The sequence below is a fragment of the Pseudophryne corroboree genome, chromosome 3, assembly GCF_028390025.1.
Source record: "Pseudophryne corroboree isolate aPseCor3 chromosome 3, aPseCor3.hap2, whole genome shotgun sequence".
NCBI classification, from domain to species: Eukaryota; Metazoa; Chordata; class Amphibia; order Anura; family Myobatrachidae; genus Pseudophryne; species Pseudophryne corroboree.
Window position 1 is genome coordinate 278,322,427 of NC_086446.1, and position 26,870 is coordinate 278,349,296.

Here is a 26,870-nt window from a genome sequence, read left to right on the forward strand (position 1 = left end):
CATCCATCTCCGCTTCCTGTCCTCTCTTCCATTCCCTTCCTGTCCTCTTTTCTATCCATCTCACCCCTCCTGTCCTTTCTTCCATCCATCACCTCTCTCCCCTTCTGTCCTCTCTTCCATCTATCTCCCCTCCTACCTGCTGTCCTCTCCTCCATTCATCTCCCGCCCTCCACCCCCCCCCCCCCCACCACTAGCCCTTCTGACTTGTCCACCTCTTTCACCTATCTTAGTTATAAAGAGGTGGACAGAATGGGCTTCTCTTGTCGTTGGCGTATTGTCCGGGCCTCTCCTAGCCTGCAATAGAAGAGCTAGAGTCCTGTGATGCAGTTACTCTCCATCACTAATCCGACTAGGAGCGTGCTGCATTGTGAGGATGTCACACCCAGTGACCGAGAGCAACTCCATCATAGGATTTCGATTCTACAAGCAGATGGAAAAGCCTGAGAGACTGGACAGATGTGTATGGAACCGAGATGGAAAGTATTATTCCCAAACACAATCCAGTGTATTTGAATCCCGCAATACCTGGGATTTAAGGATGATAATCCTGGGTATTTTTGGAATTCAAAATATCCGGGATCCAACTGGCTTCCTTAAACAACTGTTTGGTTTTGGGTGCTTTTACATTTTGAAAATGTAACCTATTACATACCTGTAATGTTGGAAAGTGCTACTGTTACCTTTTGTTTCTAGAAACAAAAAGAAAACACACTGACTACAGGAGTGTGACACCCTGTAGAAAATCAAGAGCGCTGTCCGCACTGATAAAGGAGACTATTTACTATACAATTAAAATATTGACAATATCAAATTGTTAACAATTTTTATTAAAAATAAATAAAATTTATTAAGTAGTACAACCTGACTGGCCTTCAATCAGCCTATATAGAAACACACTCAGGGGGATATAATGCTGTGGCTGTGGCTAATTTCTGGCTTAAATCCCCACAGCACGGGGAAAGGCTATTCAAATAAGTAGCCCTTTTCCTGTGCCTAAAATCAGGCACGGACACGCACAGATTCCCCCGCCCCCCCCCCCCCCGGCATTCTAATTACCAGGATCCCGACATCGGTAGAATGACCGCCGGGATCACATACGGATTCCATACATCCCTGACTTTGCTGCTTTCTTGTGGATTTATGAGTTTCAATTCACCATCGGGCATTCATGAGCGGCAGTTGTTCATTTAATTTTCCCCTTAAAATGTCTATTTATGTACAGCAAGAACCTAAGCATTGAGGTTGCAGTTAGTACTAGTAAAAATTCATGGCAAATGCGTGTTACCAGTGTTTAGGAACTCACTGGGGGGCTTCCATTACATGGAGTTACAAAAAACAAAACCATACATATGCTGCTCCACAATCAGAGACTTTTCTGCCTGATAACCAGGAATAGCACACAGTGGATATATAGCTATATATAGTAAAATGTAGCCAAGGAATGTTAACACTCTGGACTGCTGCATTATATGGTGAGCTGAGAATTAGCCCCAAGAGTGCACAGTATATGGGGCTGTCTCCAATTCAGGGTGTGGATTACAAACTTCTAGCCCAAGGACACTGCACAATTTATATCAGTTATGCCCCTTTCACCAAAAGGCCGGGTCCGACTCGGGTTTTCCAACATGGTTCCAACCACTGTCACAGCCAGGTCAGATCCCATTCACCCCACAGGCTGGACTCTGCATATTGGCGGGTAGACCCACTTCACACTACACCCATCATGACATCATTGCCATTCACACCACACCGACACACGGGCAGACAATTGGTAAGTGTGTATGCACCTAGCAATCATTAGATAGGTGAGCGGGTGGGCCAGGTGTGTACCCAGCTTAAGACACAATAGTCTGAAATTGTTATGTTATATAAAGCAAAGATTTGCAAAAACAAAGTGACAGGTGTACAGACACTGTGCACTGCTCAGATCCCTGCCTGGACGGGAATGATTTGCATATAGTTTATGTGTCAAGTACCACTATTATGGACCAACACATAAATGCACATTACATTATAGAATGAGAGCCCGGAGGGTTGCCCAGGTAAAAAGTAATAAGACTGTTTGCTACCATGCAAATATTCATTGTGTTGATCGTAGTACTTACACATAGGAGTATATTTTACTGCATCACTGAGGACACTGTAGTAAATACACATCAAACTGCATACTTAGTGGCAATATAGGATCTACACATCTCTACACGTTACATTCCATTACTGAGGACAATGTAGTATATACACATCCTTGCACATTACACTACATGACCGACTACAATGTAGTATACACATTCCTCATGAATATATACATCCCTGCTCTATACAAGGTCACACCTCCCGACTTTTGATGAAAAGGGGGCATCAGTTTGTGGCAAAGGGCGTGGCCTCGTGGACAATTCTGTGCCCGCGACCACACCCACATTTTAGTAATGCCCAGCGCTTTGGGAGCTGCTCGTCATGCCCTGTTCCCTCTCTGCACTGAATAAACGCCATGCACATGCCATCTATTCTACTAAGCTGAGCAGTGGGTGAGACTGGGCCTCCCAACAAACATCCCCCTTCCCACAGAGGGACACTGCAGCCCGCAAGTTGGATAGTGCTTAAAGTGTAATGGTCACGCCAAATTGGTTTGAGGTATGCACTGTATGCACGACAATACTATAATATAATCTTCACTGCACATTTCTCTGCATAACCTAAGGCACTAGAGAATATCCAGTATCACAGAGGATAATATAGTATGTACACATACCTGCTTGTTACACTACATCACTGGGGACAATATACGGATTGTGTCCACTTAAACCTGGTGTCTATACTCCATATGGCGTGAGATGCCCACTGCAACGCCCAAAGAGATTTAGCATACTGTACTTTTATTTACATTTTTGTATCTTATGTACATTGCAGATGCAGAGACGCTAGGCTGTGACAGTAACCGCACCGGAATTGGGTTTACTTTCTCCAGCACAAAGGATCTTGGCGTAAGAAAAAAATCATGGCTGCTCACATCTAAGCCCTTTTTACACAGATTCAGACTCCGCTGCACACACATGTATTAATGTCGCACACCAAACTGATCAGTGTAATCTACCAATGCTGTTCTGTTGCTCCAAGTTTTTATTTATGCATATGAGACGCACATTTTGGGCAAGAAAGACACTCAGCGTGGCAGAGTCACCCAGGACCTGGAGCTCCAAGAGGGGCTATTTAGCGTGACTGAAGCCACAGTATACGAGGACACATCCATGTACGTTACACTACATCACCGAGGACAATGTATATACATCCCAACAAATGACATTGCGTCACAGAGGACAATGTATACACAGACAATTTGGTAGATATACATGCCTGAACTTTGCACTGTATTATTGACCACAATGTAGGCTATACACATCCATACACAAAGGGCAATAGAGTATATAGACATGACTGTACACTACACTAGAACACTGATGACTATGTAGTATACACATGCCTGCACAATGCATTAGAACACGGAGGACAATAGCCGACAGCACAGGACTATGTCTCTTACTAGTGTGTGGCGCTTCATATGCTCTCTCCTTGTGAACTTCTTGCCACAGATCTCGCAAGGATATGGCCGCTCCCCCGTGTGTGAACGCATGTGTCTCTTCAGGATGCACTGGTGCATGGCGGAGAAGCTGCAGTACGGACATTTAAACTTCTTCCGGATTACCGTGAATTCGTTCACTAAAAGGAGAGAGTGAGAGGATGAGAGGGGCTCAGTGTTCTCCGAAATCACAGTACTAACAAACGTCAGTGCAATATAATCAGATAATAATAAATAAGTACTACAGGAGCTGCAGAAAATACATCTGAAGCGCAAACATGCTACGTTCCAGCAATGACAAGATAGTGGAAATATGTCACACTACTAAGATTACCCGGCCCACATTTAATACTCACACTCAATTTAGCAACAATTCATTGTAATATTCTTCATTTTCTCCTGCACAATGCCATATCAGACATCACACAGCATTCTGCTAATCAGGCTCCTCAAACCAGACACAACCTCCCACTGCAAGCAACAACAGGGAGAACCCTGTACCACAGCGGTATGTGCAAGAGCTTGCAGTAGCCATGCGTATTCCCCCACCAGCCTCTGAAAAGGCTATTCCGCTACCTAGTGCATCACCTCATGTGTCAAGTTTTTTCCCTCACTTCTTACAGTAGATTGTGAACTCCGTTATTACCAGTTATTTATATAGCGCACACATATTCTGCAATGCTTTACAGAGAGAATATTTTGGCCATTCACATCAGTCCCTGCCCCAGTGGAGCTTACAATCTATATTCCCTAGCACATTTACGCACGCATTCACATTAGGGTTAATTTTGTCAAAAGCCAATTAACCTACCTGAAATTTTTTGGATTGTGGGAGATAACCGGAGTACCCGGAGGAAACCCACGCAAGTACGGGGAGAATATACAAACTCCACACAGTTAGCGCAATGGTGGGAATCGAACCCATGACCTTAGTGCTGTGAGGCAGTAATGCTAACCATTAGACCATCCGTACTGTCCTACAGAACTAGCCATTCCTTCTAAACAGGTCAAAATATGTATTGTGTATTATGCTGAAGCGTTATAAACAAGGCATAACGACTTATCTACACTGACAATTGTACATTCCATCAAGGCACTTTCAGAAGGAGTCATATAACACAAGTGGCTGGAACTGCACACAGCGAATCTCTGACGAGCAGAAAGGGGCCTTTTACCTTCAGCCCAGGTAAGGAGAATACTTGTGTACTTTCTGTGGTCAATCCTCCTGCAACCTGAGGAAACAGTTAAGGGCTAAAGTACCCCTCCTACAGAACTAATCTAGAAGTGTGAGGTCTCCTAACCATCAAACAGTAGTGCCCGTGGGAAGCTTTCACAGATACTGCACTGCTAAGTCAACTATATATTTACAATGGAAATGCCACAGTGGAGGAAGCCAATTATGGGACTAACCCAACATTCAGCCTCAGTGGATTATTAATTAATTAGTGACATCACTGAGACACGAGCCACTAGTGACAGCTGGCTGCATTCATGGGATAAGTCACTTTATGAGGGATACGTTTAATTTACCGGCTATCCGGAACCCAGCGGTCAGGATATAGACGCCGGAATCCCAACAACAACCAGCCGTAATCCCTGCGCAACAGGGCTATTCCCACTCGTGGGTGTCCATAGAGTGGGAACAGATTGTTAGATTTCCCCTTTAAAAAAGGAACAAAAGGAAAACAGTACATTTTCACAACCAACCAACTAAAACACTTGAAGAGGAAGCAGCCAGTTCCCCACAGCAGGCAATGTTTTAACCCTGTACTTCCAGGAGACAGACATTCAGAGAAAGGACTGAATTAAAAAAAAAAAAAAAACTCAAATAACCACTAAACAGGAGATGGAGCTAAATGTGGGAATGGTCCTAAACAAACAGCAACATAAATCTTCCACTTTATCCAGAAGATGGGAAACACAATCATTATTTATAAAAGCAAGAAAACGTTTAGGCACATCTGAAAACATCGTAAAACTTTACTTTATAAATGTTCAGTAAAAGGTTAGGCAGATTGGACAGAAAAGGAAAATTACTATCTGCAGTCAAAATAAGCTGAATATTACAATAAACTATTTGCAGAATTTTCTACTATAAAAAACCCCATAAAATTTACATACAACCCTAACTCATTATTTGAGCAAGATGATGTAATTACAATACCCCGAGAAAAGGCCGCTCCACTGAACTGGGCTCTCTGCATTGGAAACAGAATTTTTCAATTCCAAAAATAAATAAATCACTTCTATAAAGTCATGGCCGAAATATCCAGAAAGAGGCCAGAAAAGAAAACATATTTATGCATCTATATGCAGTAAAAGTTACAGAATTTTTTTTTCTTCAAATCAATAAATGAAAGTAATTTGAAGGTGTCTCGGAATGTAGATGGGAAATGAGATTGTAACAAGCAAGTGAGAGCGGTTACTAGTTCAGTGATGGCAAATTCCAGAATCTGAGCTCCAGCAATGGATCAGGATTTAGGTAAAACCTCGATAAGACACAGACAAAAATAAAATGCGAGAACCTGAAGAACTTGTGTGTTAATGTTTGAGACATATAGGCTACTAGTCAGTGCCGGCGCTATCCGCTCAGCAAAGGGATGCAGCGCAGGTAAGCGCCACGGTGGAGAGGCGCTCTGCCCGCTCTGCATCCCAGTGCGGAGCACTGTGTAGCAGTGTGAAGACAGTCTCTTAAGCGGCACATGAGCTCGTGTTCCGTGAGGCTGAGACCCCAGAGCCGGGCAATGCTTGCTCTTACAAGTTAGGGGAGGTAGAAGCTGCCGCATCCCACGATAGAACTCCCCCTCCCCCACCAGGCTGGATGTTGCAGCCGCACCCACACTAGTCTACTACAGAGTTTACAGCTGCGGCCGGCATGTACAATCAAGCAGGGACTGGCTGGGGCATAGTACTTCCCAGGTGGAGGGCACTGCTGCTTTAAAGCCACGCCCCTTTCTGTGAGTGGCCGGGGCTTAGCGGGCCGCGATTGTGAGGGAAAGAGGGGGTGCACCCAGCCCGAAGCTGACAGTTACTCCCAGTCCCTTCCTCCTCCTGCGTGTGACACTGACACAGGGCTGTGAGACCTTCATGATGACATCTCACACCCAGGAAGAGCAGCACTGCAGCCTGAGACAGTAGAGAGCAGGTAAGTGACAATCAAAGGTTTGGGGTGGGAGAGGGGTGTTGAATCTGTGCTATTTATTAAAAAAATGGGGACTATATTATATATTAGTGCACTGAGGCTGTATATCACATATTAGCATGTAGCACAAGAGGGGTTTGTGGTTGGGGGGGCATTGTAAAATATAAATTTTGGCGCTCCCCCTTGATTCAAACACCCCCCTCTCCCCGCACGGGGAGCGCTTACCTCCGGATCCCCGTGGAGACTCCTAGTGTAAAGAGGCTGCTGCCGGCGCCGCAGCCTGCTGCCACATGTCCTGGTTGGCTCTTCACACTTCACTGTTGCATTACTGGGAGGAGGCGTAGCCATGCTGGGCCTGCTAGGACATCCCCGCCTCCTCCCAGTAATGCATCAGTAATGAAGAACAGGCTACGACAAGAGAGGGGGCAGCACACTGCGGCAGCGGCGGCAGACTTTTAAAGTAGGAGGCTCAGCGGGTATATGGAGGTAAGCACCCCTCTCCCCAGCACCTGTGCCTGCTTGGGGCGGCATGCTACCCCTTGCCCCCCCCTGTACCGATGCCACTGTGTGGGGCTTTACTATATATTGAACTGGGATCGATATTACCGCTTTAAGATCTCAATACCCCCTCACTGGTATCTCCAACATATACAATTTAACCATGGCTCTGTACTGTACATTGGAGCATATTTTTAGGAGGCAGGGCGCCAGTGCTGTGGGGGCACTTTGTGCGCACATAAGGGGGTGTGGTCAGCCTGGGAGGGTGCACAGCCCCACTGGCATCACTATTGGGGGCAGACCAGACCCCTCGGTGTCACTAGTGGGGGCATGCCCGACACCTACGGAGGTGCTGGGCTTCCCCCAAGCTCTCCATTGAATGTGAATAGATGCCGTGCACGCGGAAACTATTCACACAGTGGCATCGGGCACCAGGCAGGCTGTTTTAGAAGGGCAGAGCAAAAGAGGCAGAACGCATTTTGCTCCTTAAAAATCAGGCAGCTTGCAGAGCCCTGCTAAAACATCCTAGTGTGAAAAATCCTGTGGGGATTGAAACGTTGAAACTATTGACCTGGGTGCCCGTGAGTTTTATTTGAAGAAAAATTGTCTTAGAGTGCCGCACCACGGCTACATTCTATTCATCCATTGTGAGGGCACCAAGACTGGTTATTTGTTTTAGGTGGAGTGCCGGGTTTAATGTGGTTTATATATATATATATATATATATATATATATATACATATATATATATATATAGAGTAAAGATACACTCGGCACTCCGCCAAATAAATGTAGACATCTTGCCCGGTGCCTTCCTTCTGAGTTTGATATAAGTATGGTATGTAGGCGGCACTCGTGGACTTAATTCAAATAAGAAACCCGGACACTCCTGGGTTGAATACAACGTTTCGGATTTATTATCCTTCGTCAGGTATATAACAAATGCAAGAAATCAAGCTTACCTTTATGCAGTTAAGAAACACCAAGTGAAAGTGAAAGTAAGTGCAAAAACACTCCCCATGCTGCTGCTGCTGACGTCATCACCAATAGACGGCGCCTGAGCAGTGACTGGGACAAAGTGAAAATGAAAGTGAAAGTAAAAACCGTTACCATGGTTACAATGATACATTGTACAAACGGACATTACTACAAATGATCTTACAGCAATACTACAAAAAATAGTAACATAACCATTATAAGAAACAATTAAAGGAAATCATTTCATTCAGTCCATGCGGGGAAACAGTATTCAAAAGATGTATCCATTTAATTTCTAACTGCAGAAGGATCTTTCCTCTATCACCCCCCCTGATATCTTCCTTGACATGGTCCAATATCATGTAGCGTAATGAGGAGAGACTGGCGCTACGGTGTTGTGCCATTCTTTCTTTGAACTGGCACACCGTTTTGCCTATGTAATATAAGCTGCAAGGGCACCTAATGCAGTAGATCACATATTTGCTGGTGCAAGTAAAAACATGTTTTAATTTGATCTGTTTACCACTATGTGGATGCCAGGCAAAACGGTGTGCCAGTTCAAAGAAAGAATGGCACAACACCGTAGCGCCATTAAGCAGATATTGGAAGGGAAAAACATAGATCAGCCTGTTGCCAAACATTTTAAAACTTGCAAGCACAGTCTCTCCTCATTACGCTACATGATATTGGACCATGTCAAGGAAGATATCAGGGGGGGTGATAGAGGAAAGATCCTTCTGCAGTTAGAAATTAAATGGATACATCTTTTGAATACTGTTTCCCCGCATGGACTGAATGAAATGATATCCTTTAATTGTTTCTTATAATGGTTATGTTACTATTTTTTGTAGTATTGCTGTAAGATCATTTGTAGTAATGTCCGTTTGTACAATGTATCATTGTAACCATGGTAACGGTTTTTACTTTCACTTTCATTTTCACTTTGTCCCAGTCACTGCTCAGGCGCCGTCTATTGGTGATGACGTCAGCAGCAGCAGCATGGGGAGTGTTTTTGCACTTACTTTCACTTTCACTTGGTGTTTCTTAACTGCATAAAGGTAAGCTTGATTTCTTGCATTTGTTATATACCTGACGAAGGATAACAAATCCGAAACGTTGTATTCAACCCAGGAGTGTCCGGGTTTCTTATTTGAATTAAGTCCACGAGTGCCGCCTACATACCATACTTATATATATATATATATATATATATATATATATATATATATATATATATATATATATAAAAATCAACCAAATACTCTCCTTCTGCGCTGTTCTAAGACTAATTAGATACAATAAGATACAGTACGCCTTGGGAGGGGCTGCCTATTTCACAAAGTCCCTTGTTAGGAGGGACTGGATACAGAAAATATAAAAAGAAGAAAGGAAATTGGCGCCCAAAGGTTATTTTAACCTATAAATACAAGGAACCCAGTGGGTTCCCTGTATTTATAGGTTAAAATAACCTTTGGGCGCCAATATCCTTTCTTCTTTTTATAATATATATATATATATATATATATATATATATATATATATATATATATGATATAGACAGACACACACACACACACACACACACACACACACACACACACACATATATATATACACAGGCTAGGGCATGCAGCTTTAAGTAGTAAAACATTACATTATGTAACATTACTACGGTGGACATTATATTTATATGCGGAACTGCTACTGTGAGTATTGTGTATAAGGTGCACTAGTATTGTGGACATTTTTTGTATAAATAGCACTACTGTGGGCATTCTTTACAAAGAGCAATAATGTGAGCATTATGTATAAGGGGCACTACTAATGTGGGTTTTATGTGTATAAGGGGCTCTACTGTGTGTTGTAACGGGAATAAGGGGCACTACCATGTGGTGTAATGTAAATCAGGGGCACAATGTGCGGTATAATGTGAATATGATTATGCTACTGTGTGGCAAAATTTTAATTTGGGTACTATTGTGTGGCCATGCCCCCTTCCTTCTGAGACCACACCCTTTTTTGTGGATTGCGTGTACGGCTTGCACTATCACTTTATCAAAAATGGGAGAGAGGGCGCAATTTTTTTTTTTTGCAGGGAGGCGTCGAACACCCTAGCACCGGCCCTGCTACTAGTGGTACTTTAAGGCTGATAATAGTCACCACAGAGCTAGAAGTGATGGGAAAGACAGACAAAGAAGAGAGGAACTTACGAGAGAGCGAGTGGGTACCTTTGGGCAGGTATTCAAACAGTAGCGAACTCTCCTCCCCCAGAACATCAGCCTTTAGGGACAGGAGGCTGTTCTTGCTCAGAAGGGCATTGCGCAGGTTGGATACACTGGTGACTTGTTGATGACGGTCCTCTTTCTCCAGCCCCAGCGTGTGAGTCAAGTAACTGGCCTCCCCACCATGTAAGGACTCTTCGCCCTGCGAGTACAAGTCCACTCGTTCTTCCCGGCTGTCAGAACTTCCCGGCTCAATCACAGTTACATCGTCACCTGGAAAAGAGTGATAAGTGTGAGAACAGGAAGGATAACAGAAGCATTAAAAGTAAGAAGAGGACAAAATGAGAAATTCATGTAATGGAAGCAAGAGGGACTCAGACCTTAGCAGCAGTCTCTTTCATAACCAGCACTACAAAGCACTCAGCCCTGACTACTGACGTCTGTGTCCAAGTGATCCCACATCTAAGCTCGGGGGGTTGACTATGTGACCGTCGGTCACACAACTATATCCCGTACCCATGGCGGTATAAGGTGCCTTCAGAAATGTAGTTAACCATATAGGATGGGATGTCTATGTGGGTTTGGTATGTTATGGCAAGGCCATAATGTTGACGACCACGTGAACATTTTCATTATTTTGACATTTACCATGTCGACAATGAAATGCCAACATGGTCATAATGTCGACAAGATCTTCTTAAGGCAAGTGTAACCCTAAAGCCGACATGAATGGTAATCCTAAACATCATGTCAACATTCTGTCCATATCAACATTTTAACTATGCCGATATTCTGGTGTCAGCATTACAACATTATGAATGCCGACACAGTGACCATCGACAATATGTCTGCATATTGAATAAGGGTTCCCTTAACAATATACTCAGCTTGACTGCTGTAATAATGCGGTATCTTTGTAACTATGCAGTACCAGTCTGTCTCTGACCAGTGTGCAGTAATCTCTCCTCATTTCAGCACAGAACTTTTCCAGGCACAATTGAAAAATGCTGCTCTCGATGTAAGGGCAGAGGCAAGAGACACGGTTTCCATGGTGAAATACATTGTTTCCATGGTATAGTACATTATTCAGCCCAGTCACATGTACAGTTCTGGACACTGTACTTTAGCATTTATTTTTTTTGTGTCCAAAATGGTCTCAGTCATTGCACCAAGTTATCCAGCTTGGCCCCAAAATCATTAGTATCAAAATCTAACTGGATTAAAACTCTCATTGGATCGCTGACCTGGATACCCCACCCCCCACCTCCAAATCGTGATGTAATCAAATTGTCCATAAGTTCAATGGTGAGTAGCCATACCAAACAAATGCACAATGTGTGAGCAGACCTACATCAGACACTACAGTCTGGATTTGTACACATGCTATATAGCCAGGCAAGCAACAGTTAAACCAGAGATAGGTCTGGTCAGATCAGTTCATCCATGAATTATAGAACAGTCCAAGCCCATTAAAGCAGAAAGTAAGGGTATATGATACATCACAGAGATAGGAATGGAGATGGAGGTTCATCCTTGTGCGGATATTAGATCTACGATACCAAATCACATATTTCAGGGCTGCCCAGCTGGGGATTACATTTGGGCACACAATGATGGAAGAGAAAAACATATTTACCATCAATTATTCATTACTTAGGGCATAGTTTATTTTGGGAATAGTATGGATGGGAACAAGTAGTGATGTAACCAGAAGCTGCTGGACACCACAGCAAACATTTCAAGCAGACCCCACCTCTATATGCCAGTTCATCAATTAGGTCACACTTACTCATAGGTTTAAAACACTATCCCTTTAAATCGGGACACTAGTAACAGGGTCTGTGGCTGGCTGACTTCAAGCCTGCATTTCTCCTGGTTTTAATCAGCCACAGAACCTGTATTATGCATGAGCAGCCTAGTTTAGAGGGATGGTATGGTAAGTCCACCTATTCACAGATACCAGCACTATCCAACACACACACACCCGTCACCTACACACACATCCTTATTTAATTACTCTCAAGTCTGGGGAGACACCTCGGTAAACTACATGTGCCACAAGTGTCATGTAAAAAGTCCAACCTCTAGTGATCTTATTACATAGACTCTCCTGTTTCACTCCCCAATACACCTAATTTAGTCACGATAGTGAGGGGGCATCAAGATTGTCTTAATCACTAGCAGCACCTTTGTGTGTCTGAAGTTTTGTTATATAGGAAAAGTGCGCCTAGAAGGACACTTTTTTGCCGAAGATTCGTCCTGGTTAAATACAGGCAATACTAAAGTCCATCTGCACAGAGAAAATTGCACTGACCTCGCAGCAAGAAATGTTCCTACACCTTAATCATTTGGAATAATCACACCTCATAAATGGACATTCTTGTTTCAGTATAACTAGGTGCAAAAATTCCAACGCTCTGTCCAACTCCTCCTCTTGTCCATTGCATAGGTCTTCTCTGCAAACACTGTTATCATGCTGCATAAACCTTTGAGGCAGAAACATGGACACAAAGCTTTGCACAGTTGGCTGAATGCAGCAAAACGCTATTGCTAGGCTATATTCTCACTGGTATCCGTTCAGATGGTCGACCATGTTATGATCGACAGTCATTAGGTCGACCACAATTGGTCGACATTGACATGGTCGACATGGACACATGGTCGACACATGAAAATGGTCGACACATGAAAAGGTCGACATGAGTTTAACTTTTTTTTCTTTTGGGAAACTTTTCCATACTTAACGATCCACGTGGACTACGATTGGAACGGTAATCTGTGCCGAGTGAAGCGAAGGCACCATGCCCGAAGCATGGCGAGCGAAGCGAGCCATGCGAGGGGACGCGGTGCACTAATTGGGGTTCCCGGTCACTTTACGCAAAAAAAGACACCAAAAAAAGTAAAAAAAACTCATGTTGACCTATTCATGTGTCGACCATTTTCATGTGTTGACCATGTGTCCATGTCGACCATGTCAATGTCGACCAATAGTGGTCGACCTAATGACTGTCGACCATAACATGGTCGACCATTCATACCGGAACCATTCTCACTAATACCGCTTTCAGACAGATGCAAGGGTTGACTCACGACTACAGCTCCGTTTCCCCTTTCACACAGATGAAATTCCCAGGGAAAGCATTTGGACCCTGGAATTTGCTGGGGCAAGCCGAACTAGCCATGGTCCTGTCTGTGTGAAAGGGTCAACCAGGGTCCAAAGTCTCGGGTCCTCGACTCTGGTAGTGACCAGGACTGAAGCACCGGCATTTCTGATCCAGGTGGACCCCTTCACACAGAGAAAAGACCCAACCATTTACCGAACACTGGCTTTTCCAAACACTGGTTCATCTTTAAAGGGAGACCAGGATTCAAAGGGTAAACGTGCTACCAGGGAACTTTCTTACATGTAAATGTATTTTATTTATTTATGACTATATAATTTAGCATTACATATGTACATAGCACCAATTATAATACGTAGCACTGTACAGACAATGGGCCTAATTCAGATCTGATCGTAGATGTGCTAATTTTCTCCGACGTGGGGGGACGCCCAGCACAGGGCTAGTGCGCCCCGCATGTCTGCCTCCCCCCCTTGTGCAAAAGCATCGCACAGCGGTGATGCTTTTGCATCCGGTGAGTAGCTCCCCGCCAGCACAGCTCCTACGCTCTGGTAGGCGGCTACCCGTTGCAGTCTCTGCCTGTCAATCAAACTGGTCTGCCGGGGTGCGTATGCGCACTCCACAAACAATTCAGACTACGATTGCTGCTGCTGCAGCAACGATGCAGTCTGAATTACCCCCCAGTGTGTGATCATTTGTCACAGACTTTTGACTGCAGTGGGGCAGAGACTAAGGGCCCCATTTACAAACGATGCTCATTACCAGTGGCTTATTTTATTTAGTATTGCAGTGTTACTAATGAAAATGCCATTAGTATTTAACATTACTTACCCCTCCAGTGAAGTCTCACAATGTCCCTATCCTCGGCCCCATCATCCAAACTGTGGCTGGCAGCCTATCACTGCCAGCGATGTAATACTGTGTCCTGCGCATGCGTGACGGCCAGTCTGCACATGTGCACTACACTTTCACCTGGTGGGGACTCAGCAATGCCTGGAAGGCTGCTCTGAAACTGGAAGGCTGTTGCTGGGTCCCCATAACCAGCAATGGGGACCGTATTGCTATAGATACAGGGGTAGATGTATGAAGGCTCGTTATGGGAGTGAAGTGGTATTAGCACTGTTATGTGCTCTGATACCACTTCTCCCCATGTATGATTGCGGGGATGTGTGCAAGGTGACAGGGGCACTATATGCACCGTTATGCCAGGCAATGTATGAACGGTCAGAAGCACTGACCACTCCGACAACTGCAGCTATCGATTTCAACAGCCGCAGGCGTTGTTGCCCATACACCCCAGCAGGGACAGCTCCGTCACTGGCTGTGGGCTGCCAGGCTGCTCGAGCTCTCGTGAGAATAGCGAGATCTCGCGCAGGCCCAGTGGAGCCAGCTGAGGGGACAGGCACTGCGCATCAGCACTAGGCTGATCACCTGTGGAGGCAGACAGGGATCGCCGGAGGGTGGAGTTTTCACTCTACCGCTCCGGCAAACAAGATGCTCTTCCATCTTGTCGTTAGTGCTTCCTGCTAGGCCTCGGTAAATAGGCGAAGCAGGAAGAGAAATACTGGCACGTTATGTGCCTGTGTATTACATCCACCTCTCAGTGACAAACACTGGTAAGATAAATACTGAAAGGAGGAAATAACTCCTTTAATGAGTGCTAAAGCAGTTGTCTCATTGTTAAATGTGGCCCTAAATTACCTACCACAAAATACCTCCCAACTATCTCAATTTCAATAGGACAGTTCCTCGTTCAGCATGTTTGTCTCGACCCAAGGGAGGTTGAGAGCCATGTCTGTAGTGCATACAGCCTTTTAAGGGTGTTTAAGGAGAATAGGAGAGAATATTTTTTCAGCAACCAATTAACCCATCATACCAGGGCACCCAAAGGAAGCCCACACAGACACAGGAAGAACATACAAACTCCACAGAAAACAAAATAATTTTAAGTGCATCCACCCAGTAGCTGTGTATTAAATGCATATAGATGTTTAACGTTCAATTGATGTCACACACACCAACACACTTTAGGCAGCTAGTTCATGGGCTGAACCAATATTGATAAGAATGCAGTCGATCAATTCACATGGAGCTTATGGCAGCATGACACACGAGGACGGACTTAGGGGGTAATTCAGACCTGATCGTAGCAGCAAATTTGTTAGCTAATGGGCAAAACCATGTGCACTGCTGGGGGGGGGGGGGATATAACATGTACAGAGAGAGTTAGATATGGGTGGGTTATTTTGTTTCTGTGCAGGGTAAATACTGGCTGCTTTATTTTTACACTGCATTTTAGATTTCAGTTTCAACACACCCCACCCAAATCTAACTCTCTCTGCACATTTTATATCTGCCCCCCCTGCAGTGCACATGGGCCCTCATTCCGAGTTGATCGCTCGCTAGCTGCTTTTAGTAGCAGTGCAAACGCTAAGCCGCCGCCCTCTGGGAGTGTATCTTAGCTTAGCAGAAGTGCGAACGAAAGGATCGCAGAACGGCGTCTACATTTTTTCAAGCCTTTTCTGAGTAGCTTCAGACCTACTCCTACCTTGCGATCACTTCAGACTATTTAGTTCCTGTTTTGACGTCACAAACGCCCTGCGTTCGGCCAGCCACTCCCCCGTTTCCCAAGACACGCCTGGGTTTGTATCTGACACGCCTGCGTTTTTCAGCACACTCCCGGAAAACGGTCAGTTACCTCCCAGAAACGCCCCATTCCTGTCAATCACTCAGCGGTCAACAGTGCGACTGAAAAGCGTCGCTAGACCTTGTGTGAAACTGCATCGCCTTTTGTGAAAGTACGTCGCGCGTGCGCACCATACGCATGCGCAGAAGTGCCGATTTTCTACTGATCGCTGCGCTGCGAACAGCGGCAGCAAGCGATCAACTTGGAATGAGGGCCATGGTTTTGTCCAACAGCTAACAAAAGTGCTGCTACAATCAGATCGGAATTACCCCCCCCCCCTCCCCCCCCAAGTATATTGATGGTACAGCTGTTCACAACTTGATGTACACTTTCAGTTACTCCTTGCCACTCAATTCTAGTTAAACCCCAGATTCTGAGCAACTTCTAAGTGAGTAAATAATACTAGGAAAAACTGGAATAAGACAGTTGGAGGACTGAAAACACACGACATTTACATGCAAAGACAGACTTCACCAACATATGAAAATCATTACTCCTGTGTGGGGGGAAAAACCCAAACACTAATTAAAACTTAGGTTTAAGGTATATCACAACTTTTTACACAGTATATCTGGAATTTGTAAAAATTATATTTTAATTAGCATTTTCCCTAAAGTTGGGTACACACTTGAAAGACGCAACAATGTAGTGACAACCTGATACTATACTCTGCATGATCTGCCATACGATGCACAATAGATCATTTACATGGAACACTGTCGCACCGCATCATCCTATCGGACACGCAGCACATCAGATGGGATGATGCAATAAACGGCGTGTGTAAACGACAGATTGGGAGTACAAACTACACGACTGTCATACAGAGTGGTCACAGGTACTATGACTGCATGACTGATTCTGCAGTGTGTACCCAGCTTTAGAACTCCTGATGTTAACAGAGTTTATATAGAGAGTTCACAGAATCACACAGGTGCCTCACAGCTAAAGCGTCAGTCCTATCAGGCTGGAAAGGCAAGTGCCAAGTAATAACAGGATACTCTGGGTGTGACCGACTCAGAGTAATTCTGAACTAAAGAAGAGGGGGCAATTAGGGATTAACTGGATTTACTAAGGAGGTGGAGGAGTGGAGTCAGGGAGTGTCACACATACACACACACACACACACACACACACACACACCTTATACACTGCTTTATAAGCTTACACACTGCACAGTCTCATCACAATTGTATTTCCAATACAATATTTTACAATACAATATTTTCAATATTCAATCATTATTGAATATGTCGAATTCATGGTCCCGGGTGGAGGGTTTCGGCTGTCGAGTACAGTCAAATCCTCAAACGGTCGAAAAAAAGACGCAATTCGGCCAGAATTGCATATACCCCTCTGTCTTATAGATGCTGTGGCATTTAAAGAAAAAAAAACTAGTTTTACTGATCCATAGTTCCATGTACGCCTATATGATTTTGCATAAGTTTGTCATATTGACAAAAAGTGCTGTGAAAGCAGGAAGCTTTATTGGGATATTACTCACTGTGTCTGCATGTCACACAGTACAGAACAACAGACAGGAATGATGGAAAGACAGGTACCGTATGTATAGTGTATATAGATGATGAATTATTTGCATGGAAAATATGTTCACTTCTTTATAGTGCACAGAAATGTCTCTCTCTGTGTATCGGTGACAACGTCCCTGCCAGCCAAATTATGAAACATGTCCAATAGCAAACTCGCAGGATCTTTACTAAAGTAACAGTGGTCACACATGCTGTGACATCTGTAGAGATTGAAGGTAACTGGTACGGTAGCACAAGGTGTGGGACCAAAACAAACTAGGGCCCTGCAGTGTTGGAAAATGCACTTAGAAAAGGTCCGCTGGTGATTTTGGGGGGCCTTTGTACTAAGCCATGGAGAGTGATAAATTGGAGAAAGATAAAGTACCAATTAATGTTACAGGCTGTTTGAAAAATGAGTCAGGAGCCGATTGGCTGGGAGTTCATTTATCTTCACTTTATCTCTCTCCAAGGCATACTACATCTGGGTGTGGTTCATCAAATCGACAGTATCTAGGTCGACAATGTTTAGGTCGACCACTATAGGTCGACAGTCACTAGGTCGACATGACTGGAAGGTCGACAGGGTTTCTAGGTCGACAGGTCTAAAGGTCGACATGAGGATTTTTTGGATCCCAAATTAGTGCACCGCGTCCCCTCGAATGGCTCGCGAGCTTCGGGCATGGTGCCTTCGCTCCGCTACCGCTTCGCTCGGCACAGATTACCGTTCCAATCGTAGTCCACGTGGATCGTTAAGTATGAAAAAATTCAAATAAAGAATTTTTTTTTAAAAAACTCATGTCGACCTTTAGACCTGTCGACCTAGAAACCCTGTCGACCTTCCATCCATGTCGACCTAGTGACTGTCGACCTATAGTGGTCGACCTAAACATTGTCGACCTAGATACTGTCGATCTTCAGACCGGATACCCTACATCTGCCCATAGATGTGTTGCCAAACCGGATTTGTTATGTAGCCCGACATTTGCGAACGTGATCTGACCGGCCTTTGTGGACAAATAAAAACATAATAGGTTTTCATAAACATTTATATATTCATATTATTATATGTATATTCTACTAAATATATGTTTACTGATATGAATTTCTTAATATCATTATCATGGTCATGGCCATATTGTTCTCGTACCCCAGCCCATGTGGTCAAAGTAATCCCTTTTGAGCCAAGCCTCCCTTTCAGGTTGAATACTCTTGTTTATCCTGTCAAAATTAACTCTGGAGCAACTCTTCATTATGAAATCCTTTTAAATTATACTCTGTATGAAGTACTTTTCAAAGTGGTCCCCAGTTGAGTATATCCATCACAGAACGGAAATAAGAGTCAATTCTGCGGAATATTTATTCTGCTCCCTACAGAACTGCGTCTTGTTCAGCGCGAACAATTCTGAGAACGACTTTTGCAGCGATGCTACAATACCGTGTAGCCAGTAACAAAGAGTTCTGGGTAACATATCTTGCACCTATGAATTAAAGATAATAACAGAGTAAAACGGAGCAGGTGAGGGATGAATAACAAGTGGGATTGTGTGCTCCGGTGGGGAATGTGAGAACAGTGTGTGGGAGCTGGGGGTGGGGGATCAGGAGACAGAATGTAAGGGGAGTTTGTCTGTGGGAGGGGAGGTTTTCCCTGTGTCAGGAATGTGAAGGGTTGTGGGGTTACTATTTATCTCTTTAGGATCAGTGTTATTAGCCTCCTTTACCTTTAAGCAAAACCCTGAGCTGGTGGGAAAAAAATAGATATGTGGGTAGAGGCAGCCTTATGGTTAAGAAAGCCATCTGCGAACCCCATTTTAGGTCTAAGAATAATGATATGTTTCCCCTGCAGAGGGCTGGTTAGTAGGACTGAGATTCCCCAGTGGGTCTAGTATGTAATCACTAAGCACTCATGTACAGATCTGGTTGTTGTCAATATACAGCTGTGTGTGCATCCTGACAATACATACGGAGAAAAAAAGATCAGCATTGCCTACTCCCTATATCCCCCCAAGCTGTAATAGAGGTGGAGGCACCTGAGCTAGCACAAAACAAGATTATTCCAGGGAGGGGCAGTAAAGGGTCAAAGGGGAAGCGATGCACTTTCATTACTGATGTCGCCCCTGGCTCACCTCATTGAATATGAAATGTGCATGAGTAAAACAGGCTGGTGATGTACAAATAGACATAATAACAGACAGCTCTATCAGGGAAACCCTATAAGAGGGGTGGTAAATTAACTCCGTTTTCTACAAACTGCACCCTTTACCCCCGTAAATTTCAAACCAAATTTCTTTTAAACTGGATGTATGTTCAATTTTATACAGAGTTAATGAATTACCATTTTCTGGTTCCTCTACTGAATTCACCAGTAAGAGCAACACAAATTTAGACATTTGTTCCATTTTTATTTCCCTGTGTAGTTTTTTTCTATTGTTGGCACAATTAAAAATGTTATATGAAGCCTGCACCAAGCACACAGTCCTGCTGGCCAAATTAGTGTCCTAATTGTCCAGATCTCAGGGGTGCTATGTGACTGTGAGTCTGATTAATGTTTGTAAGTAAAGCAAAAAAAAAAACCACGTAACTGTCTGGGACAAACCATAATGCAATGCAAGGGGAGAAAACTGTTAATTTTTCTGTGAGCAGTAAATACTGGCTGCTTTTGCATGTAGCCCACAAATGTTCGACAGCTTTATTTTTACACTGCAGTTTGAACACACACCACCCAAATAGACTCTATGCGCATGTTACATCTTCCCCACCTGCAGTGCAAATTTTTTTTTTTGCCCAGTTGCTTGCTTTTTTGCTTTACTTACAAACATGGATCAGGCCCTGTGTATCAAAGCTGTCCAATGCGAGTACACCTGTCCTCTTACAGCAAATTAATAAATTGTTTACCACACAAAGGGCAGGATGTATCAACATCCTCCCCTATTGGAGCTTATTGTACCAGGAAGTAAGACCAAGAGGGATAATGACTGCCCTGATAGCTAACCGTGCCACAATGCTGCCAATGAATTGCAGCGCCACAAATTGTGTCTTTGTCCAGCCAGATAACAATTCGAGAAACTGCTTTAGAGAGGTGACATGATCTAATCACACATCAATATTGGTTTGGGTAGTAGGATATCATTAAGTTTTTACAAAGGAATTAAGGGGGACATTTACCAAGCAGTGATAAGAGTGGAGAAGTTGCCCCATCAACCAATCAGCAGCTCTGTATAAATTTTATAGTATGCATATTATAGATGTTATTTCAGTGTTGATTGGTTGCCATGGGCACTTCTCCACTGGCTCACTTCTCCGCTCCTATCACTGCTTAGTAAATGTCCCCCTATATGTAGGTTTTATATGAACTGTGCAGACCAGGCCTGGGCAACCCACGGCTCTCTAGCTGTTGTGAAACTACAAGTCCCAGCATGCTTTAACAGCGAATGGATCAGAGGGTATGCTGGAACTTGTAGTTTCACAACAACTGGAGAGCCACAGTTTGTTATCAAGAATACCCTAGGGATGTTAGGAAAATGGTTTGGTATGCCGATACTCTTGCTTAAAAATGGTCGTTTTCAGGGGATGTTTGAAGGTTTGGAAATTATGGGAAAAACTTGTTAAATGAGGGAATAAAATCTTCAGAGTGAGTTTGTGGACTAGAAGACATGTTAGATTGGATCTGTTTACTTACATGCAATCTGTATCTGCATCTGCATGATAGGTTGACAGCCAATAGGTCAACCCCATATGGTCGACATACATGAGGTCGTCATGTAAAAAGGCTGCTTAAAGTTGAAAAGGTCAACATGACAACGGTCAACACAAGTTTTAGTTTTTTTAAATTTTTTCATACTTTACCATCCACGTGGACTAAGACTGGGAATAGTAACATGTGCCAATCACAGCGAGACACCTTGTCCAAAGCAACGCGAGCACTTGAGGGTACATGTTTCCACTAATTTGCCTTTTACATGGTTTAACATACAAAATTACGCAAAAAATAAACAAAAAACTGAAATATCAGGTTAGTAGCTTCAAAAAAGATTTGACAATTTGGGGGTCCTGAGCTCACTTAAGTTTCAGGTCATACTGAATAGATATGGTTGATGGAATATCCAGCACATAAAATGTCTGCCTGTACGATGTATTATTAGATGAGATAGTGCAATTTAATACAACCTGCCATGGACTGGCATATGCACGCAAGATTATTGCCCCACGGCTGTCAGCAAAATGTAGACTCCAGAAGTACTAGTATTAGAAGAGACTCCTTGAATCCCTTTGGATAAGTACACAACTCTGTGATCTGGTCCATTCTTTTACTGCTGGATGGAAGTTACATGATGGAACATGGAAATGAAAAAATAGGATTTTAATACCTACCGGTAAATCCTTTTCTCCTAGTCCGTAGAGGATGCTGGGGACTCCAAAAGGACCATGGGGTATAGACCAGTGACGTGCGGTGGGGTGAGGCAGAGCCTTTCCTGTCATACTTACGTTTAAACCAGTTTTGACTGAATAAAGTATATAAAAAATACTAATAATTTGTTGGAAATATCTTCTTTGCATTATTCTAATAATTTGTATAGGCCAAACTCTGGAGTAAAAAGTCTATGGCAGGTGAGGCAGTGCCTCACCTGCTTATCCTTTCTGCACATCTCTGATCAAAACTCACCAAATTTCCAGGAGTTTATACTGCTGCACCTGTGTATAATGCCCAGATGTACCCTTTGGCTCATATATTGCATGGAATTCAGGCTCTGGGGTTAGCCAGTGCCTCCTGAGCCATTTAGCTCACCGCACGTCCCTGGTACTATAGACGGGATCCGCAGGAGACATGGGCACACTATAAGACTTTGAATGGGTGTGAACTGGCTCCTCCTCCAGACCTCAGTTATAGGAACTGTGCCCAGGAAGACGGACATTTCGAGGAAAAGGATTTTTGTTAACCAAGGGTGAGACATACGCCAGCTCACACCACAACACACCGTACAACATGGCTTTTAAGCAACACCAATTAACAGCATGAACTAAAAACAGCAACTAGCTGAACATAACCGATACAAACCTTCGTGTAACAGAAGCAATGACTATCAATACAACTGCAAATAACAGTACGCACTGGGACGAGCGCCCAGCATCCTCTACGGACTAGGAGAAAAGGATTTACAGGTAGGTATTAAAATCCTATTTTCTCTTACGTCCTAGAGGATGCTGGGGACTCCAAAAGGACCATCGGGTCTATACCAAAGCTCCATACCGGGCGGGAGAGTGCGGACGACTCTGCAGCACCGATTGAGCAAACATGAGGTACTCATCAGCCAGGGTATCAAACTTGTAGAACTTAGCAAAAGTGTTTGAACCCGACCACGTAGCTGCTCGGCAAAGTTGAAGCGCCGAGACTCCTCGGGCAGCCGCCCAAGATGAGCCCACTTTCCTGGTAGAATGGGCCTTCACCGACTTCGGCAATGGCAATCCAGCCGTAGAATGAGCATGCCGAATCGTATTACAGATCCAGCGTGCAATCATCTGCTTGGAAGCAGGAGCCCCAATCTTGTTGGGAGCATACAGGACAAACAGAGCTTCGGATTTCCTAATCAGAGCCGTTCTGGCGACATACATTTTCAAAGCTCTCACCACATCGAGAGATTTTGACACAGCCACGGCATCCGTAGCCACAGCCACCACAATAGGCTGATTTATGTGAAAGGAAGAAACCACCTTCGGCAGAAATTGTTGACGAGTCCTCAATTCCGCTCTATCCACATTGAAAATCAAATAGGGGCTCTTGTGAGACAAAGCCGCCAACTCAGACACCCGTCTTGCAGACGCCAAGGCCAAAAGCATGACCACTTTCCAAGTGAGAAATTTTAACTCAACCATTTGCAAAGGTTCAAACCAGTGAGACATAAGAAATTGCAACACCACATCAAGATCCCACGGTGCCACGGGTGGCACAAACGGAGGACGGCTGCGCATCACTCCCTTCACGAAAGTCTGAACCTCTGGAAGGGCGGCCAATTATTTTTGAAAGAAAATAGATAAAGCCGAAATCTGCACTTTAATGGAATCTAATTTCAGACCTGCTTCCACGCCTGTCTGCAAAAAATGGAGGAAACGACCCAACTGAAACTCCTCCGTAGGAGCCTTCTTGGCTTCACACCAAGACACATACTTTCTCCAAATTCGGTGATAACGCTTCGCCGTGACCTCCTTTCTAGCCTTAAGGAGAGTGGGGATGACTTCCCCAGGAATACCCTTCCGAGCTAGGATTTGGCATTCAACCTCCACGCCGTCAAACGCAGCCGCGGTAAGTCCTGGAAGAAGCACGGCCCCTGCAGTAACAGATACTCTCTGAGAGGAAGAGGCCAGGGATCTTCTATGAGCAATTCCTGAAGATCCGGATACCAGGCCCTCCGTGGCCAATCTGGAACGATGAGTATCGCCTGAACCCTTGTTCTTCTTACGATCCTCAACACATTTGGAATGAGTGGAAGTGGAGGGAACACATATACTGACTGAAACACCCACGGAGTTACCAGGGCATCCACTGCACTGGCTTGAGGGTCCCTTGACCTGGAACAATATCACTGAAGCTTCTTGTTGAGGCGAGACGCCATCATGTCTATTTGAGGAATTCCCCAACGACTTGTCACGTCTGCAAAGACCTCTTGATGAAGACCCCACTCTCCTGGATGGAGATCGTGTCTGCTGAGGAAGTCTGCTTCCCAGTTGTCCACGTCCGGAAGGAAGACCGCTGACAGAGCGCTTACATGCTTTTACGCCCAGCAGAGAACTTTTGTGGCCTCCGCCATCGCCGCTCTGCTCCTTGTTCCGCTCTGGTGGTTTATGTACGCTACCGCTGTTACGTTGTCCGACTGAATCAGGACAGGTAGACCTCGCAGAAAGTGTTCCGCTTGCAGAAGGCCGTTGTAGATGGCTCTTAATTCCAGACCGTTTATGTGCAGACAAGCTTCCTGGCTTGACCATTTTCCCTGGAAATTTCTTCCTTGTGTGACCGCTCCCCAGCCTCGGAGACTTGCATCCGTGGTCAGCAGGACCCAATCCTGGAGCCCGAACCTGCGTCCCTCTAGGAGGTGAGAACTTTGAAGCCACCGCAGGAGAGATATTCTGTTCCTGGAAGATAGACTTTTTTCCGGAGCATGTGGAGGTGAGACCCAGACCACTTGTCCAACAGGTCCCACTGAAACACCCGGGCATGAAACCTGCCGAACGGAATGGCTTCGTAAGATGCCACCATCTTCCCCAGCACCCGAGTGCATTGATGAATCGATACTCTTGCCGGTTTTAGAATCTCCTTGACCATGGTCTGGATTTCCAGAGCTTTTTCCGCCGGGAGAAATACTCTCTGCCGTTCCGTGTCCAGGATCATGCCCAAGAAAGACAGTCGAGTCGTCGGAACCAACTGTGACTTTGGCAAATTTAGAATCCAACCATGTTGTTGCAGAATTTTCAGGGAGAGTGCCACGTTTCTTAGCAACTGCTCCTTTGATCTCGCCTTTATCAGGAGATCGTCCAAGTACGGGATAATTGTGACACCCTGCTTGCATAGGAGTACCATCATTTCCGCCATTACCTTGGTGAAGACCCTCGGGGCCGTGGAAAGCCCAAACGGCAACGTCTGAAATTGATAATGACAATCCTGCACCGCAAACCTTAGGAAAGCTTGATGTGGAGGATATATTGGGACATGTAAGTAGGCATCTTATGTCGACTGACGCCATAAAATCCCCCCCTTCCAGACTGGAGATCACTGCTCAAAAAGACTCCATCTTGAACTTGAAAGTTTTCAAATACGGATTGAGGGATTTTAGGTTCAGGATAGGTCTGACCGAGCCATCCGGCTTTGGTACAACAAAGAGGCTCGAATAAAACCCTTCTCCCCGTTGAGACGGGGGCACCGTGACAATGACACGCTGTTGACATAGCTTTTGTATCGCCGCACTGACTACTTCCCTTTCTGGGATAGAAACTGGTAAGGCTGATTTGAAACATCGGTGGGGGGGCACCTCCTGAAACTCCAGTTTGTACCCTTGGGACACTATGTCTAACATCCAAGGATCCAGGTCCGAGTGAAACCAGATCTGACTGAAGAGTCGGAGACGCGCCCCCACCGGTACGGCCTCCCGTAGGGGAGTCCCAGCGTCATGCGGTCGACTTGCCAGACTTCTGGTCCTGGGAGCCTGACACAGCAGGCGACCTTTTTCCCCTTCCTCTACCTTTTGAGGAAAGGAAGGACGACCCCCTTCCTTTTTTGTATTTATGAGGCCGAAAGGACTGCATCTGATAATGGGGTGTCTTTTTCTGCTGTGCAGGAACATAAGGAAGAAAGGATGACTTACCCGCTGTAACCGTAGAAACCAGGTCAGCGAGGCCGTCACCAAACAAGACACTACCTTTATACGGGAGAGCTTCCATAGCTTTCTTTCTTAGAGTCGGCATCAGCATTCCATTGATGAATCCACAGCGCTCTCCTGGCCGAGACTGCCATGGCATTGGCCTTTGATCCCAAGAGACCAATATCCCTCGCCGCATCCTTTAGGTAAGCTGCCACGTCCCTAATATAACCGAGAGTCAAAATAATGTTATCCCTATCCAGGGCATCCATGTCAGATGCCAAATTGTCTGCCCACTTACCAATAGCACTACTCACCCATGCCGACGCCACGGCAGGTCTGAGCAGTGCACCCGTAGTGACATAAATGGATTTTAAGGTTGTTTCCTGCTTACGATCCGCAGGGTCCTTAAGGGCAGCAGTGTCAGGAGATGGAAGCGCCACCTTCTTGGACAGTCGTGACAGAGCCTTGTCCACATTGGGAGATGACTCCCACTTTTCCCTGTCGTCAGAGGGAAAAGGATATGCCATTAGAATTCTCTTGGGAATCTGCCACCTTTTGTCAGGCGATTCCCAAGCTTTTTCACAAAGAGCGTTCAGTTCATGAGAGGGGGGAAACGTCACATCAGGCTTTTTTCCCTTATACAAACAAACCCTTGTATCTGGAACAACAGGCACTTCAGAAATATGTAAAACATCTTTAATTGCCACAATCATGTACTGAATACTCTTAACCAATTTCGGATGTAAACTAGCCTCACTAAAGTCGACACTGGAA

The 26,870-nt window shown here is 44.7% G+C and overlaps 1 protein-coding gene across 2 annotated transcripts in view; it reads right to left on the minus strand.

Moving 5' to 3' along the window:
* ZBTB46 (zinc finger and BTB domain containing 46) overlaps positions 1–26,870 on the minus strand; it is a 124,525-nt gene that overhangs the window by 12,024 nt on the left and 85,631 nt on the right. Inside the window, exons 4-5 of one of the 2 annotated variants that reach the window (XM_063959172.1) lie at positions 10,421–10,687; positions 3,539–3,714 (exon numbers count right to left, since the gene is read on the minus strand). In XM_063959172.1, coding sequence (XP_063815242.1) covers positions 3,539–3,714; positions 10,421–10,687 — 443 coding nt within the window. Of the gene's footprint in view, positions 1–3,538; positions 3,715–10,402; positions 10,688–26,870 lie in introns of both variants that reach the window. The other variant, XM_063959169.1, reaches the window with a different exon arrangement.